At 38.3% G+C, this 19,323-nt stretch overlaps 1 protein-coding gene across 1 annotated transcript in view; it reads right to left on the minus strand.

The window, feature by feature from the left end:
* Positions 1 to 1,299: 1,299 nt before the first annotated feature.
* Cmya5 (cardiomyopathy associated 5) overlaps positions 1,300 to 19,323 on the minus strand; it is an 87,227-nt gene continuing 69,203 nt past the window's right edge. Inside the window, exons 10-13 of the mRNA XM_076857081.2 lie at positions 9,634 to 9,767; positions 8,051 to 8,150; positions 5,793 to 5,966; positions 1,300 to 2,149 (exon numbers count right to left, since the gene is read on the minus strand). Of these exons, the coding sequence (XP_076713196.1) occupies positions 1,903 to 2,149; positions 5,793 to 5,966; positions 8,051 to 8,150; positions 9,634 to 9,767 (655 nt within the window). The 3' untranslated portion in view covers positions 1,300 to 1,902. The remainder of the gene's footprint in view (positions 2,150 to 5,792; positions 5,967 to 8,050; positions 8,151 to 9,633; positions 9,768 to 19,323) is intronic.

Consider the following 19,323-nt stretch of genomic DNA (forward strand, 5'->3'; position numbering starts at 1 on the left):
ATGTAATAATGACTAGAAGTGGCTGATCAGTCAGAACCTGAAAATAATACTTTCCAGGCTTGAAAAAGTAAAGATACCATCCTCCACCAAGCAGCCAGTAACTCCTTCAATTTCATGAAGAATCAGTCTTGCCAACCACTGCTCTGATTTGAAGGCAGAGTGGCGAAGGGGCTCTGCTGATACGAATCCAGTTTGGATTTTCTGGCTATTAAACAACAGATTTTAAAATACATCCAAAAAGTAGGATGTTGTTTCTCAATTTATGAAAATAATATTAAGATTTTTATTATAATCATATATATTCATAATATATAATTCATAATATTAAGAGAAACTATGTATATGATCAAAGCATTTACATTATGGAGAACAAGTGGTCTCAATGTGCATTCTAGATTTATCAGCTTTGCACACATACTTTGGAAAGATTTTGAGAGATTTTAATATTATATTTTAAAATGACCAGTCATCTTTTTTAGTAAAAAGTGAGAAGATTCCCAGATTCTGGTATTTGACTTTATAGTTAACCATGTAGGCTCTATGGGATGAAAGTGTTTCCATTTTTAAAAATATGACAGCAGAATGCATTACAATTCTTATTACACATATAAAGCACAATTTTTCATATCTCTGGTTGTATACAAAGTATATTCACACTAATTTGTGTCTTCATACCTGTACTTTGGATAATAATGATCATCACATTCCATCATCATTAATAACCCCATGCCTCCTCCATTCCCCTCCTACCCCTCTGCCCTATCTAGAGTTTGTCTATTCCTCTCATGCTCCCTCTCCCTATCTCACTATGAATCAGCCTCCTTATATGAAAGAAAACATTTGGCATTTGGTTTTTTGGGATTGGTTAACTTCACTTAGCATTATCTTCTCTAACTCCATCCATTTACCTGAAAATGCCATGATTTTATTTTCTTTTATTGCTGAGTAATATTCCATCATGTATATATGCCACATTTTTTTTTATCTATTCATCTATTGAAAGGCATCTAGGTGGTTCCACAGTTTAGCTATAGTGACTTGTGCTGCTATAAACATTGATATATGCTGTTTTTAAGTCCTTTGGGTATAGACTGAAGAGAAGGATAGCTGGGTCAAATGGTGATTCCATTCCCAATTTTAAAATATATGTGTATAATTCTCTCATGGGGGTTAATAATAGCACAACCAACTGAAAAGTGATGAGTATTTTCTCTGCATTATGTTCCGGTCCAAAGATGCCGGACTGAGAAGTTTCACACAGTAAGTCCACACATGTTTTGCTTTATAAGAATCTAAACATTTATTTAACAAAATGAAAATTTCTAATATCTTGCACTTTTCTACATTTAAAATTCCAGGGAAATGAGACTCACATTCTACTGTATACAATATTACAAAAAAAAAAAAAAAGAGTTCATTATAAATTTAGAACAGCTATAACACCTTCTCTAATGATTAGGATTCATCATCCTTTAGTGAAGCAAGGTGACATTTTCTTGTGGAAAAAGCCATACTTTTGTCAGAGATGTGTCAATAGCACAACCTTACCTCCGTTTTGACCTGTATGTCAGAGCATTACCTTCACCAATAACACAAGTGGAATTCCACTTCTCTATTTTGGTTCCCAGGTCTAGTGAAAACCCTTTTAAGTTAGGAAAAACTCAAACATATGAACCAAAGGGTGGGGGTTGTTTTAATTCATCCTCTTTACTCACATACTGCTGTATAAAGTCAAGGTGTTCCTGGTGAGTGTTCTCACGTGCTGATTGCTGTGCATGTAGATATCATTAATGTGAATGTGTGGGAGAATTTGCAATAATGTGTAGCACCCAAGAGAAAGAACAACAGCTCCCCCACACCCTCATTTGAATTCTTGTTCTTGCAAATTCTGAAAGCCAAGGATCACTTGTGTCTTACAGAATCCGGGGGCTCTATCCCGAGGTGCAAAGTACATTTTCCAGGTTTCTCCAGGGCAAAGGCAGGGTGAACACCCTCATTAAACCTGTGCCTCACAATAAAAAGCAACTGTCCACTCTCAGCATTTATGAATAGAAGTCTCTGGTTGTTGTAGTCCAGCAGAATGCCCACTCTGGCTGGGTGCTCTGTCACATGAACATCACTCACAATTCCACTGTAGAAAAATGTGTACCTGAAATGAAACAGAATGGGACATTTTAAACCTTGGAAAAACTTGAAGGATTTGATAAGGAGAATCATTGGTAGATGACCAATTTTTTTCAGTTACAGACTTCAATTAAAAAATAATGAGTTGCAATAATGTGATCCCAAATACTTTAACCAGATTCCTCCAAGATGCTAAAATCCATGGCTCATTTCAACAGACAAGCATTTTTAATAATTTTGCTCCTTTTGCATTAGGAGGCAGTCCCAGAATAGCCAACATATGCCTCCCTTGTGATTTTTCTCAACATTCTAATTCTTTCCCCCGCTGCCCACATGTTTTAACTGCCGCATTCATGGTGTGTCATTCTTTTGAATAAAACTCCTTTGAGGCTGCCATGTATTTTAAAAAGTACTGCATGCTTGCCTTCCATACAATGCATTAATTTTTACAGTTTTACCAACTTATAGGAAACTTACATAAGGACTTTTATGAAGTCTAAGAAAAATTTCATCATTTTTGCCAACTTCATGTTCTCCCAGCCCCAAACCAACTTTCCATTTCATCTTGATGTTTTCGGCATCCTTGCAGCTAGAAGCAGTTGCCTTCCTTTCTCTCTTTAATTCAAATACAGTCAGTTCAACAAGTGTTCCTTGGGCATATATGTGTATCCAGCACCTCCCTAGGAATTCTGTGGGACATGAATGACTACAGAAGGATGCCCTTGCCCTCTGGGAGCCCATATAATATAACACAGGCAGGAAAAAACTGTTACTAACTTAAATAAGAGTAGGGCTGAGAAACTATGTCAGGGCATAGCATGTTCAATTGTTTACTCAACACATTTAACGCACCTGTTTAGTTGTGAAGGAAAAGGTTCAAGGCAAGATGGCAGGAGAAATTGCTGACCAGAAAAGTATAATTTCCCCATGCAAAAAAAATAAATAAATAACACAAGTTTGGAGGTTTGTCCTACCAGTCCTAGAAACTAAGAGTGAGTCCCTGACAGCAGGAGAAGGGAAGGAATGAGAGATGGAAGAGAAGAAAAGACATGAGAGAAAAATCTATGTATGAAGTAGATGTATGTGGTGACTGGGGTTTCGGGGGTGACTAGGGAGGGGGTCTGTTGTTCTTTCTCTTGGGTGCTACACATTATTGCAAATTCTCCCACACATTCACATTAATGATAACTAAATGCACAGCAATCAGCACGTGAGAACACAGGAACACCTTGACTTTATACAGCAGTATGTGAGTAAAGAGGTGACTGGTCAGGCAGGGAGGGTCAAAGACCTCTAGACCTATAATGTATATCTTAAGGCCCGAAGTTCAAGGGCAAGGACTTAGGAAATGGCAAGTTGACAGCTTCTCTGCAGAGAAAAGCTCAAGTGGGAAGGCAGAGATGACAGGAGATGGGGAGATAAGTAAGATGCATGGGTTGACCAAAGGCCTTTTCAAAGCCTTGTTAATGAGAGACACAACCAATTATGGAGTTCTAGAATCAGGAGGGCAGACGTGTGTTTCAGGTAGCAACTGAGACCCAGAATTTCAACATTGGGGCTGCTACCCCGTGGGCTCCCCATCCCTCAACCTGGTCCCATTCTTTTTGGCTTCCTGTACCCTGCAGGTAGTCCCACCTGAGTTCTGACATTACTGAAGATGTTTGTAGATTTTTGAACATAAAAGGAAGGGATACAATGAAAACAATGTTTAGAAACACTTTTCATCTGTGGCATGTAGAACAACTTGGAGTGGGCAGAGACTAGCAGCCAACAAATAGGCAGGGTGGCTGTGGTAAAACCAGTAAAGGAGGTGAGGAAGGCTTGGGATAGGCTGGCAAAGTTAGGAACAGATAGGAAGACAGCCAGTGAATGCTCCTGAGACTATCCTCAGATCTCCTTTCCAACTGTGACACATTAAAGCCCAGATTCCATGTGAGCAGAATCAAGATTAATATAGCTTGAGTTAAAATCATTAAGCCAGAAAAAGTGAAAAATACAGGAGGGTCTATGGCAGATGCTCTCCCTGAACCTTAAGTCCCCAGGTTCTCTATGCTGAGACCTCAGAGCAAGAAATGAAGGTGCCTGAGGCTGACCTCACTGTGCTGTGGCCAAAGAGGTCCCTGTCCTCTTCCTCGCAGTATCCCCCCTCTAGGCCTGAAAGAGCCAAAGACCAAATTTGTAGGTTTGAACTTGTCAACAAAATATACAATATATTTTCTATCTCCTAGAAATTTTTTTATTGGAGGCTAGTCTTTGGTTTGGGTTCTTATGGATTATTGTGAAATAAATACCTAGTTTTGGCTCCAAATCTGATTGTAAATTCTGGATTTGAGTGATTTCAAATTCTGGGCAGGGGCTGAGTCCTTAAGTATGGCACAGCACTGAATATCAATTAATCTTAATTGCTCTGACTTGATGAAATGTGACTTTAAATAGCACTTGGAGATGGTGTCCTTATGAACCTTCTCAGAGACTCAAACTGTCAAGTAGGATGCAGGGAGAAATGTGCAGCCAAAGATATGCAAAATCCCAATCTGTGGGCCTTTTCTGGGAACTTGTAAGCACTGAAGACTTCCTTTTTTAAAGTCTTACATTTGAATAATGTCTCCCATTTGTACACTTTACAATGTCAAAACTCTCCCCTGTCCCTGATTTCATGTGATCCTCATAACCCCAAAGATAGTAGACCAGCTATTACTGTTCCCTGCTGAGACAGGCAAATCATATGAGGCCTGCTTAAAGGGTTAACCAGATTACGGTAAGCACCAAAAGGAATCTAATCAAGGATGGAGCCAGGACTAAAATCAGGGTTTCGTCTCCCAGTTCAGTGCTCTTTCTATTGGACCATTCTGTGAGCATATCCAGATCACAACATGCTTGCCTTATCTCTCTGCAACCAACACAGGTTCACAGCTTTTTCACATCAACCAACCAAACAATATGAATAATGTAGACCAGGGCTGGACAAACTTTCTGTAAAGGGACAGATAATAAATATCTAAGCATTTGCAGGTCATTCAGTCTCTGACAGATCTGCAAAAGTAGTCACAGATACACAGTAAATGAGCATGACTGTGTTCCAATAAAACTTTATTTACAAAAGCAGGCAGAGGGTCCTATTTGGCCAATGGACCATAGTTTGCCAAACCCTGATATGGATGAATGCCTGGGGAGTGCTGGGGATCTACTTCTTCTTCCTTTTAGCATCATCCTGTGGTCTCCATCCACCTGGGGTGACTTTAGAAGGAAAATCTGCCCATGCATAATCTAACAGTTCCTTTCTCTTCCCTATCTCTTGGTCATGAGCTAACTGGGGAGACACATATCCTTCCCTCCCCCTCCAGTCTGCTCTGCATGGGAGGGAGGCTGGCCCAGCCAGGGCTCTAACAGTTGGGTAAGTCTTCTTAATAATAGAACTCAATGTAAGGAACCCTCTTGCCCACATTATGATTATGAAGATGCTCCACATTCTCTAAAACCAACTTCCTCAGTAAGCAGAGAAATATTTTAGTCTCTATATACTTATTTGACTCTTGTTGTGTTTCTCAGCTGGCTCAGAACTTGGGTAGAAAAGTGGGATGCTCTTTGTTATGTCCCTCAGGGACCCATGCCAACACATCTATGCATGACATTTGGATTTAGTGAGGAGAGGCAAGGCTCTGGCTTACCTCTGTGGCTCAGAGCAGTGCATGTACCATGAGGTCTCCCCTTGTCCCAGAGCCCCAGCCCGCACAGCTGAACTGGAACAGATGCCAAGTCGATATGCTGGGCAGTCTGTGACTGTGGTTTCCCAGTAATGTTGGCCACAGGCGGGCAGCTCCTCACCCAGCACTGAGGGGACTCTGCAGGCAAATTGATAAGATTGAGCTTAGCACAGGAATCAGCAGCCTTTATCTATGAGTATCAACAATCAACTTCACACACCCTTTGCCAGAATTCCATCTTTGGAAACTGCCGGAATTTGAGGACATTCTGTGTTCATTGTGCTCCTACCAATGATCAGACTGCCCCAGAAATTCCCCAAACTCTCACCATGCTTCTGACATATGTCCCCTGTCTCATACAATACGCACATATGGCACCTTGCATCTCTTAAGAGAGCTGGAGAGCAGGAAATAACTAGAATAATGGTGGGAAGAAAAGAAACGGCACAATCTCTGCTTTTACAAAGAGACAGGAAATACAAGGAGGGGAAGGTGAGGACTATGACTTGCAAAGTTTTCTTCCAAAACTTGCAAAAAAGGGAATCTCCAATATCTTTAGTAATGAGTTCCAGTTTCCACCGACTTCCTTGGGCACAACAACCAAAAGAGTGGAGGCTCTTAAATGGCAAGATAGCTGGGAAGCCAGAGCGGAGCAGGGTGTGGAATTGGCCAAGTCTGATTAGGGGGCTTTGCAAAGGCTTTGGTCCCCAGTCTTCATGACTCTGACCTCTTGGATTGGAGTAGGTATCCCTGAGAGGTTGGTTAAAGGCCTCTTTTTGTCTCATCCTATTTTTATAAGAGGCACAGAGAAATGGACCAAAGCACTTTCTGCTGCTGATGGGTGACCTTGTTTGCATGAATTGCTCAGTTTTGCTTAGAAATGGCTGAGACAGCAAGGAGGCATTTTTAATTTCAGCAGCATTAATATTCAGTCAGCACCTCTCCCTCTCCCTTTAACAGATGAGAAAATGATGAATGCAAGGCAATGTATTTCACTTTCTCATGTCTTTACCCAACAACCTCATTTGAGAGAAGTGGCTACTGACAAGCCCTCACTCCCTGGAGCAAAGCTCTGCTGCTGATATTTATGAGCTAATTTTCAGGTTAATAATAAATAAATAAAATTCTATAAAATACATTACAGTTTTCATCAGTTATTATCTATGAACTCTTACCAATCTCCAGTACATTCTTTTTTCTTTTTCTTTTTCTTTTTTTTCTTTTTTTTTTTTTTTTTTGAGAAATCCAAAAAAGTCGGAAAAGTTCAGTCTATTTCTCAAATCTTTTTTTTTTCCCCTCTGAATTCACTCGTGTATATTTTTAGCACCTATGATATTCCAGGTCCCATGTTAGATTGTGGGGATTCAAAGATGCATGAAGCAGGGCTGCTGTCCGACAGTTATTCATGATTGAGTGGCTGGCAAAAGACTTCACAAGTTCTTACTCCTTTTACACATATTAAGATCAGAAGTTACCAGGGCCCAGAGAAGGCTTGGCCATTTCCAGGAGCAGGTGACACCTGAGCTGTGCCACAGATGGGCAAGAAATAGTGCCCATGGGGAAATAGTGCAAGTCAACTGGCTGCTGGGGACTTTATTCTGAGCTCTCGATGGCAGCCAACAGCTGGGCACATCAGCCCTTAGCAGCTTGTTTCAAAAGATGTTCACTTACTTTCTCCCATTTGGCCATCCTGACCCTCAAAATAATCATGAGAGGTTGCAGAAAAATTGCAGGCCAGTCACCTCACCCTACCCTGTTTTTGGTTCTTGTTTTCTTTGATGCTTCTATTTGTGGGAGCCACTATAGGGGCAAGATTCTGTGACCAGAACTAGGAACTCAAGAAAGTGTCTCTCTATTCACTTCTTTTTCAAGTGGTTGATATAAAATCTAGTTTGCTATTGAAATGATAGAATTATTAACTGGACTCTAGTTTTCATTGAAACAGAGATAATACCTTAAAACAGCCAGTGTTTTAACCCAAACCATCTGAGTTTATATTCCAAATAACAATATTGAGACTTGCTCCAAGTTATGAACGCTCACTGCCATGTTCCCCTTCCTGATAAACCCGACAGCTAGAAGGGTGTGCACACATTAACATTCAAACTGCATCCAGGCATGTTCATTCAACCAAGGATGCACTCAGGTGAGGCCACGCCAAGGCAACTCACTCCAACACCACTGCTGAATGTCAGCCGCTTGTACTTTCTTCCTCTACTTACTCTCTTAGCCGTCTCCTCTCAGTGAAGCTGATCACTGTCCCATTGGAGGAAATCTGCAGGGCAGGATGAGCTGTTTCTCTCAACAAGAGAAATCTGGTTCCTGTGGCAATTAAGAAAACAGAATGACAATATTACCACAATGGCAAGGGCTACCCCAAGCTCCACATTTCAGACCTAGCCTTCCTTTCCCCTGATGTCAAAATCCCTTGCTCAGTGTTTCAGATACACAGCTGAAATGTCATTTCAGGCATTAGTGGATGCCTGGCTGGTTACCTCTGGCTGGTGCTGCAGGGATATCCTCCTCGGTGTATCCTGTGCTAGAGCTCACTCTGCCTACACAAAGTGTGCTCCTTGGACCAGCAGCATCCACATTCCTGGAACTAGTTAAAAATGCAGAATTGCTGGCCCTCTCCCAGATCTCCTGAATAAGAATTTGTACTTTAACAAGCTCTTCAGAAGATTTGGGTGCATATTAAAATTAGGGGTGCACTGGTATAACCTGTAAGAAAGGTCCTAATGAGGGATGGTACAGGCACCATATTGTAGCTACAGAGACAACATTCCTGGGTAAAACCCTCATATCTTCTCTTCCTGAACTCCAAGCTGGCCCTCCCTAGGAAAACAAGCAATCACCATGCACAAGATTTTGCTGGTTAAGCAAATGACTTACTGTGGCCCCCTCAATCCTGTGCCATCTCTAAATCTAGAATAAGGTAATAAAATGATCACTTTTCCATTCTTCACTTCCTTTTCACAATAACTGAGAATGACTAAACATTTTATTGTTGGCATCTTCTGGGTATTTTTCCCAAAATGTCATTGAACAATTTCATGACTTGAGTTACTCATCTATTCATTCATTCATTCAACAAACATTAATTAGCACAAATGCGAATAAGCAGAACAAGACTGGAAACTTGCCAGGCCTGTAATCCCAGCAACTCGGGAGGCTGAGGCAGGAAGATCATAAGTTCTAAGTTAGCCTCTGCAATTTAGTGAGACCCTAAGCAACTTAGCAAGACCGTCTCAAAATATAAAATAAAAAGAGCTGGGAAATGTGACTTAATGGTTAACTGCACTTGGGTTCAGATTCTGATACAAAAAAGAAAAAAGAAAAAAAAATACTGGAAACTTCTTCACAGAGTTTCTCTCTCTCTCTCTCTCTCTCTCTCTCTCTCTCTCTCTCTCTCTCTCTCTCTCTCTCACACACACACACACATACACACACACATCTACAAATTACATACATTGTGAGACACAAATCATCTGGAGAGATTTCTAAAACCACAAATATTCAAGCCTATCCCCAGATCAATTAAATCAATTTCTCTGGGAGTGGGGCCAGGGCATCAATATTTTTTAAGCACCCTGACTGATTGCTAATAGCAGCCAACTTTGAAAACCTCTGAACCAGAAAATAAAAGAAACATCTAGACCCCTGACCTTGGGACCTTGGGACAGAAACCAGCACTGACATTAGGTAGGTACCTTTATAAAGTTTCCCTCAAGGATCCTTCTCTGGGTAGTAGAAAGGAAGAGAAGAAAATATAGATATGGCTTACTATGTATAAAGGAAAAAGTACCTCTGGTGGAGACGAGAGCAGCTTCACTCTGTTCACTTGTCCCAAATGCATTGATGGCTCTCACATAGAAAAAGTAATTGTCATTGGGTTGGAGGTTGACCTTTAACTGCAGACCTTTAATTCCAGAGAAAGATCTACATACAGAGGGAAAATAATTTTAAATTTAATGACTCATTTCATTTCTGCAATAAAATAACATTTTTATTAATAACAAATAACTTATTTTCTTCTTTTTATTACCATTGATGTGACCATTGTTATCAAGACAGATTCTATAAAATGGCCATTTTCCACTAAGATTATTTTATCTATTTTTGTCAGCTTTTGACAAGTATGTGTCTTCCAGAATGCTCTTTGGAACAGAACCGGACAGCTTTAAAAAAAAAAAAAAAAAAATCTGAAGAAAGACATAATTTTGTGGTTAACGAATCTCTAGGAATATATTTATTTTCTTTATTAAATTTTGGCTGAGAGGACACTTTGGGATTAAGATGATGTTAAACCAATTTATAATATGAAGGAGCCTAATTATCTCATTAACATATCCCAAATGTGGAAGCTTAGTGTAAGTAATGATGATCTTGTATATTGTCATCATGCCAAAGTCATCAAAGTTAATAGAAACTGCAAATCTTTGAGAAAAAAATATATATTTTTTAATTTATTTACTTTTTGAGGTGCTAGGGATCAAACTCTGGGCCTCACACATGCTAGGCAAGCACTCTACCACTCAGATGCATCTCCAGCCCAACAAAATCTTTTAAAGCCAACAATTCTGGGCAGAGGGTGGGGGAGGCCCCTCAAAGTTTTCCTAAAAATGTCTTCCTCTTAAAATTATTCCTACATCATTCGTTTAAATTAAAAGAAAATTGCTGGTAGTGGTATCTAGTTGGCAGAGAAGGAGGCAAGTATACCGCTTAAATATAAGTAGTACTGCTGAATTTGAAGAAGGCACTCTCCGGAGTTGCCAATGAGCTGGAATAGTTTTGAGCTTCTTTTCCATTCTCTTTAATCTACTTGATAACATGGCCTAGAGCATAGATACAAAAAAAGCACACAAGCCTCTTTCTTTAAGCCTCCATTTAGAAAAGCCTAAAGAAGAGCTACAAGTTAGGCTTCTTGCTAATGGAAGAATTCCTAGCCTGGCTGCTAGAGAGCCAGAGCCCCGTTCCTGGGAGATGTGCACTGGATGGTAGTCAATGAAAATAACAGCACGGTTGCTTTCACATTCGTCTTCAGGAGGGTTGGAGGGGGTTTTGTTTGTTTGTTTGTTTGTTTATTTCTTCATGTCTCAAAACCCATCTTAGAGAGTAACATGGAGAATCAGAAAAACATATCATTGACTCAGAAAACTAATCAAAAACTTCTTAAAAGCAAACAATCTGTATGGAATAACATTCCTGCCCCTGCCCCATGTCTAAAAATACAAAATCCACAGTTTAGTCCTAACAAGGAAGGGGAGGAGAGCAGGCTGGACCTATCTGTGTATCTGCTTTTTTGTGCCTGTGTCTGGAAAATGTCTGTACAAACTCTTCAAATTATACTGGTTGCTATTTCTGACCTTCTCACCTGACCAGGCCCTCCAAGGAGAATTATCTTTAGATGCACTGAGGATGGATGGATGAGCATGATCCCTGTGACCACTGACAATTAACTATCTGCAGTTAGTTAGTGGAAAACCATGTTCTATGACTGGGAATGTCATTCCTGACTAATGTCGACAATATTATTCTAGGGTACATGTACTGCTTATCTTACTTAAATTGATGATTAAAATATGTTTTAAGTGAACATTAATTATAATTAGTAATAAAGTTATTGTCTCAATAAGCATACTCAGTCTGAACTGAATTTCAGACTTCATTGACTCTTTAAATAAATATTTACGGATCACTTGTAATGTTTCCAGGCCCTATCTCTGCCTGTCACCCTGATGCCTGAAGGGGAAGTGGCAAGGACAGATAAGGAAATTTTAGCTCTAGATACCACACAGAATACACTGGCTTCATTTTGTGACAATGCAGCTGTTAAATACCAAATATGCTGCTTTTTAGGGAAGTATTTGCTTTCCAGTTATATAAAGTCGGCCAAGGAGGAAATTCCATATTCATCATCGACCACATGCTGTGTCTCATTACTCAGGTAAAAAAGAAAGGTTTACATGACACTGAAGTAAAATATGGGATGACGGTGTTTTCAGCGTTTGAAACAGGTCGTGTAGGTTCAACAAACATGAATAAGACACTCACTGAATCCGTAAAAGAAAAGCACCAGGCACAAAAACAAAAGTACTATGAAGTGTGGTGATGTTTAATTGTTCACAAGTTGCCATGTCATGCTCAAACACCGAGAACAAAGTGAAAAAGATCGGATACAACGGCTCATTGCCATGTCCATTCATCCCATCTGAATCCACTCAGATGTCATCCAAGTTTTCATGTCAGCTGTTCCTGCTTTTAGTCAAATGAAAACAAACACTTTTTGGAATGTGTAATCTGAAGAGTGGTGCCCTTCCATAGAGTATGACTTTCTTATTTCAAAAACAAAAAACTCATAATTGCAACTCAATCCACATGGCTCATAATGAACTTTACCTAGTTTTCATTAGAATTCAAGTTCACAGGATACCCAAAGCATAAGTTTGTAAGTCCCCAAATCTCTTCATCAATGGGTCAAAGGACCTTTGTTAAGCTCCAACACTGTAAAGCAGAAAAACAGGACTTACAGGAGACCTGCTGTCTCCTCAGAAACCCAGAGGACTCCTTGTCTATTGTTTCAGAGGGCAAACAGTGGAAGCCACTAGAAGGCTGATAGATGCTCAATGTAAGAAAGGGCTTTCAAATATCAGTAAAGTAGAGGGAAGGGAACAGGGATAGGGATGAGGGGAGGCAAAGTACTGGGGATTGAATTAGAGCAAATTATATTCCTTGATTTTATAATTATGTCAAAGTAAATCCTAATGTTATGTATAACTAAAAAGAAAAAGAAGAAGAAGAAAGAAAGAAAGAAGGTCTTCATAGCTCGAGTCCTTTCACTCTTTAGGTTTTGCTAGGAATAACTGGGAAATTTACCACCACTGACCATGGATAATAGGGCAAGAATCATGTAAAGTGAGAACTAAAAAGGAGCTTCAGAAAATAAGAAATCATTAGGGATATAATGCATGTGTGTGTGTGTGGGGGGGAATTACTGAACGCATTAAGTCAGAGACATGAAATTAAAAGAAAAACGGGGTGGCTGGGGTTGTGGCTCAGTGGTAGAGTGCTCATCTCATATGTGTGAGGCACTGGGTTCAAGCCTCGGCACCACAAAAAAATAAATAAATAAAATAAAGGTATTGTGTCCATCTACAACTAAAATAAATATTTTTTAAAAATAAAAATTGGGTTCCTATACTCCAAAGACAAATCAGAAATTAGGGAAACCATCCCATTCACAACAGCTTAAAAAAAAAAAACAAAAAAACTTGAGGATCAATCTAACAATCTAAGGTGAAGAACTCTAGAATGAAAACTACAGAACACCAAAGAAAGAAATTGAGGGAGACCTTAGAAAATGGAAAGACCTCCCATGTTCTTGGATAGGCAGAATTAATATTGTCAAAATGGCCATACTACCAAAAGTGTTATACAGATTCAATACAATTCCCATTAAAATTCCAATGATGTTCTTCATAGAAATAGAAAAAGCAGTCCCAAAATTCATTTGAAAGAATAAAAGAACTAGAACAGCCAAAGCAATCCTTAGCAAGAAAGGTAAAACAGGAAGCATTACAATACCAGACCTTAAATTATACTGCAGAGCTACAGGAACAAAGAAGGCATAGTAGTACACCAAAACAAGAAAGAAGACCAAAATAATAGAATAGAAGACACAGAGACCAACCCACATTAATACAGTTGCCTCATACTAGACAAAGGCACCAAAAACATACAATGGAGAAAAGATAACCGCTTCAACAAATGATGCTGGGAAAACTGGAAATTCATATATAGGGTGAAATTTAACCCCTATATCTCACCCTGTAAAACACTCAACTCAAAGTGGACCAAGAACCTAGGCATTAGACAAGAGACCCCCTCCCTACGAGAAGAAAAAGTAGGTCTAACTCTCCATCATGTTGGATTAGGAACCAGCTTCCTCAACAAGACTCCTAAAGCACAAGAGGAAAAATCAAGAATCAATAACTGGGATGGTAACAAACTAAAAAGTTTTATATTCATCTGAATCCAACAAAGGAAACAATCAAAAACATGAAGAGAGAGCCTACAGAATGTGAGAAAATCTTCACCACCTGCATCTCAGATAGAGCATTAATCTCCAGGATATATAAGTAACTCAAAAAACTTAACACCAGAAAAAAGCAAATACTCCAGTCAATAAATGAGGAAAGGAACTGAATAGGCACTTCACAGAAGAAGAAATATTAAAGGTTAACAAGTATATGAAAAAATGTTCAACATCTCTAGCAATTAGAGAAATGCAAATTAAAAGAACACTGAGCTACCATCACACTCCCGTCAGAATGGCAATTATGAGGAATACAAATAACAATAAATGTTGATGAGGATGTGGGGAGAAAGGTATACAAACTCATACATTGCTGGTGGGACTGCAAATTGGTGCAACCACTCTGGAAAGCAGTATGGAGATTTCTCAAAAAATTAGGAATGGAACTACCATTTGATGCCTCTATCTTACTCCTGAGTATATATCCAACGGATTTTAAATTGTCATACTACAGTGACACAGCCACACCAATGTTTATAGCAACACAATTCAAAATAGTAAAGTTTTGGAGCCAATCTAGACATCCTTCAACAGACGAATGGATAAAGAAATGTGATATATATACACAATGGAGTATTACTCAGTCATTAAGATGACTTTATGCCATTTGGCAGTAAATGGATGATCTGGAAACTGTCCTGCTAAGTGAAATAAGCCAGTCCCAAAAGCCAAAGGTTGAATGTTTTTGCTGATATGAGGGAGAGTACAGTGTCAATTCTATGACCTCTAAGGGAGACTATTTGGTGATATCTATCCAAATTTAAAATGTATGTGCCTTTTAACCAGTCATCCTACTTTGAGAAATTTATCCTACAAATGTTATTTGCACATGTGTGGAATTATATGTGTTCCACGTTGCTCACTGCAGCATTGTTTATGATAGCAGGAGAATGGAACAATTTAAATGCCTCTCAACTGGTCAAATAAATTAAATTATAGCATTAAAACAGAATACAATAAATTTTTTTAATTGAGGCAGTTCCAAATGTATTGATATGGAAAGCTTCCCAAGGCAAATTTTTAAGCAAGAAAAGCAAGGTGGTTGAAATAAACACAGTATACTTCCACTTGTTGAAAACCTATAGATGCTAACCCACAATAAGTGGGAGGAGAGAAAGAATAGATATGCAGTAGATTACACAAAGAAGAATGAAGGGAAGAGAGGGGAGATAGAAAAAGAAAAGACAGTGGAATGAATCTGACATAATTTTCCTATGTACATATATTAATACACCACAATGAATCCCATAATCATGTACATCCACAAGAATGGGGTCCTAATTAGAATAAGATATATTCCATGTTTGTATAATTATATCAAAATGGATTCTATTTTATGTATAACTAAAAAGAACCAATAAAAAAATTGGGAAGAGGTAAATTCATTATCATTTTTAGATGATATGACTGTTTACCAGAAAACCCAAGAAAACTGGCCAAAAAACTCTTACATAATAAGAGAACTTAAGCCAGAATTTAAGTCCTATAATCCCAGCAATTTAGGAGGCTCAGGCAGGAAGGAGGATCACAAGTTCAAGACCAGCCTCAGAAACTCAGGGATGCCCTAAAAAACTTACTAAGAACCTGTCTCAAAATAAAAAAATAAAAAGGGCTGAGGATGTAGCTCAGTGGTGATGCAGCTCTGCGTTCAATTCCCAGAACCAAAATAAATAAATAAGAGAATTCAGTAAGGTGGCTAGATACAGAACTAATACAGGAAATCAAAATCTTTTATATGAAAATAACAAGATGGAAAATAAAACAAAAGAAATTATGGACAATAGTGATAAACAAAACTTACATATGTCTAATTCATATCAAGAGTACTTTTCAGATGCTACTAAGGAAAAATACACAAAAAGACTTGAATAAAGGAAAAGGCATATTGATTCTTCTATAAGAAAATACAACACAAAAGTTTTAATTCTCCCTAAGTTAATCTATAACATGATCTCTAAAAATAACAAGTTGTTAGGAACCGACTGGTAAGAGAACCTATACAGGCTGATTCTAAAGAATCACATAAAATATAAACTAGCAAATAAAAAAAAAAGTCATGAAGAGCCCACCTAGCCTGCCAGGGATTCTAAACTGTACAGCTATAATAATCAAAACAGTGCAGTGTGGGACAATAACTAGATGAGTCAATGGAACAGATTATCAAGCCAAACACATAATCTCCTGAATACATACTTAATAATAATGAAAGCATTTCAAATAAAAAGGAGAAATGATAGGTTTTATTGTTAGAAGAGCTGGATAGTCACACTAAAATAAATAAAGTTGGATATCCTACTTCCTATTCCTATTCAAATAAATTCCAAATGATAAAATATCTAGTTTTAAAAATAAAATTATCAGCTATTATACAAAGCATGGGAGAAAAAAAATATATATATACATATGTATATATACACAGAGTGTGTGTTTATGTGTACAGGAGAGTGCGAGAGAGATAAGGCATTTTAAAATATTACACAAAAAAGTAAAAGCTATTTTCAAAAAAGACTGACATATTCAACTATATTAATATTAAAAATGCATGGCAAAAAATATCAAAGTTTCACAACTCACATCACACATGAAAGTTAACTTCCTCAAAGGGGGAAAAAAAAGCTTCTATAAATCAATAAGAAAAAAATGCCCCAATCTAACAGGGAAAAAAAAAAAAGTAAATCAAATGAACAGTTCATAAAAAGGAAGTACACAGCTCTGAAACGTAAGAAAAGATGTTCCATCCAACAATAGAAATGCATGCTTTAACTATAATAAGACTCTGTTTTCTATTTTTCAAAGATTGTAAGTTTTATCATACCATATATAGGCAAAGGTACACGCCAAGCACCCTTACACACTGCTAGCCCAGCGTCAACTTCATGACCCCTAACGGACACAATTTGGTGATATCTATCCAAATTTAAAATGTTTTTTAACCAGTCATGCTCCTTTGAGAAATTTATCCCACAAATGATATTTGCACATGTGTGGAATTGTATGTGTTCCATGTTGCTCACTGCAGCATTGTTTATGATAGCAGGAGAATGGAACAACTTCAATGTCTCTCAACTGGTCAAATAAACTAAATTACAGCATTAAAACAGAATGCAATGGAGTTGTTTTTTAATCGAGGCAGTTCCAAATGTATTGATATGGGATGTTTCCCAAGGCGAAAATTTTTAAGCAAGAAAAGCAAGGTGGTTGAAATATACACAGTATACTTCCATTTGTTGAAAAACTATAGATGCTTGTATATGCACAGACTGTCTAAAAGTACGTATATGAATCAGGTAACAGTAGTGGTCTCCTAGGATGAGAAGTGAGTAGGTAAGAATAGGGTGAAAGGAAACTAATTTTCACTGTATTCCCTTCTCTATCTTTTGAATCTGTACCAAAGGCATCTACCCAAAATTTACCCCAAATTAATTAATTTACTTTTAAGAGCTATATTGCCAGGTCAGGAAGGTGTTTAGGAATTGGTTAAATGTGTTTGCAGAATCTCGATGTGCGCATTTGTTCAAACTCAGTAAAGTAGCTTGTTTCTCTGTGCTGCCATGTTTAACACCTGGGTCTGAATGCCTCTCTCCCCAGGGGAGGAGGCAGTCTGTGTACAAACAATATGGAGGAAGCCAGTGCCATGACTCCTGGAAGCAGCCTACAGATAGTGCTGTCACTGCAGTGCACAGCAGATGGTTAAGCATGAATTGTTTTTTAAAAACACAGTTGGCTCTTACTGGCATTCACATTGGCAGCACCAACATCCAGCCAGTCAGTCAACACCATTTACTGTGCATTGTGAACAGAGCGCATGTGGGCCCTGTGGGGCCTGCTAGAGAAGCAGTGCTTCCCAATGGGAGCAGGCCTCCTGTGCAGTCTACACTAGGCTCTCTTAAGAGGGGCTGGTGAGTCGGAATGTTAACCAATCATTCCACTCAATTTTTATGATCAGTGAGGTTTGGGAAACACAATAGTGTGAGGTGTGAAGGGGTAGAAAGGAGAAACAAGAAAACTACTTGATAACATAAGCAATGTGGGCTGGGGTTGTGTCTCAGCGGTAGGAGACTCCACCTAGCACATGCAAGGCCCTGAGTTTGATCGTCGGCACCACATAAAAATAAATAAAATAAAGGTATTGTGTTCAACTACAACTAAAAAATAAATATTAAAAAAAAAACATAAGCCATGTTAAATAAAGAACAACTAACCCAGTAGCCTTGGCTATTTGAAGCAATTCATAAAATCTTAACTAAATATAAATGTGGAAATTTTGTTTAGGATGAAAATTTTTCATTAAATCAGGATCAAGAAGAAAAAATTTTATATATTTATTCTTTTTTTTAAGAAAAACTTGGTCAATAAAAAATTTTGAACAGAACTATTTTTCTTTGTTAAAGTAAGAATATTAAGAGACTGGGTGTTAACTAAATGTCAACATTAGTTCATAATAGTATTAAGAAAATTTAAAAAAACAAAACAAAACAGGGGTTGAATGCTTACAGCCATGGGACTTAATCTTCCCTGTAGTTAGAATCTCTCATAAAATCAACATGAGCCAAAGGTTCCAATAGAAGGAGCCTGGGGTTTTGTTTTCTCCATAGTTTTCCTCCAAAGCCTGAATGATACCATTTATAATTCAGGCAGAGAATCCCAGGAGCCTCATAGCATTCATTCCTCTGGATTCTCTAAGCTCTCCTTTAGCACTCCCTGGCCACTTATGTGGACAATTACTTTAGGTCCCCACTAGACTTGCCCACACAGAACAGTTATTTACCATTAATGCTTTCAGATCTCGTTTAAAAAAAAAAAATCACATAGAGAATGTTTTTGCATCTTTTGTAAAACTGTTCTTAAAGACAATCGCTATTATCTTGTTCAATAGCCCTTATATAAAGATCTACATGAAAAATTCATCTTAGAGCTGAATGTCAAGAAATATAATTGTCTCTCTTAGTGAAATGCTGTGTTTCCTTTTAGAAAAGAGATGAGTTATGTAATTTCTTTCTTCTCCCTCTTGCTCTCTCCCCCTCTCTCCAGTTTTCACTTGAGCTGCCAGGAAGTTCAGATTTGAATTTTATGTTCCATTGAGGTACTGTTCTTAATCTGTGCTTTTGGATACAGTCTCCTCACCCCTGCCTTATTATCTGCCTCTTGTTCTTACAGGGCTGTTTCAGGGGTTCTGTCATGTCTGGGTCTTCTACTGTGAACAACTTGAATACTTTTGGAAACTGACACAACATAAGTTAGAAGTGAAGGGGCAGGTTGAGTTTCCATTGATTGAGATTTTACTTACAACCAGGAGGTGCCTGAGATTTTTTTAAATGATCAAAGTCAAATTAGACTCATTTGGAAAGAAAGATTTCATGTAGAAAAAGCCAAATGCCAAGAACGCTGGGAGGGGATCAT

Source organism: Callospermophilus lateralis, chromosome 5 (genome assembly GCF_048772815.1).
Source record: "Callospermophilus lateralis isolate mCalLat2 chromosome 5, mCalLat2.hap1, whole genome shotgun sequence".
Taxonomy (NCBI): Eukaryota; Metazoa; Chordata; class Mammalia; order Rodentia; family Sciuridae; genus Callospermophilus; species Callospermophilus lateralis.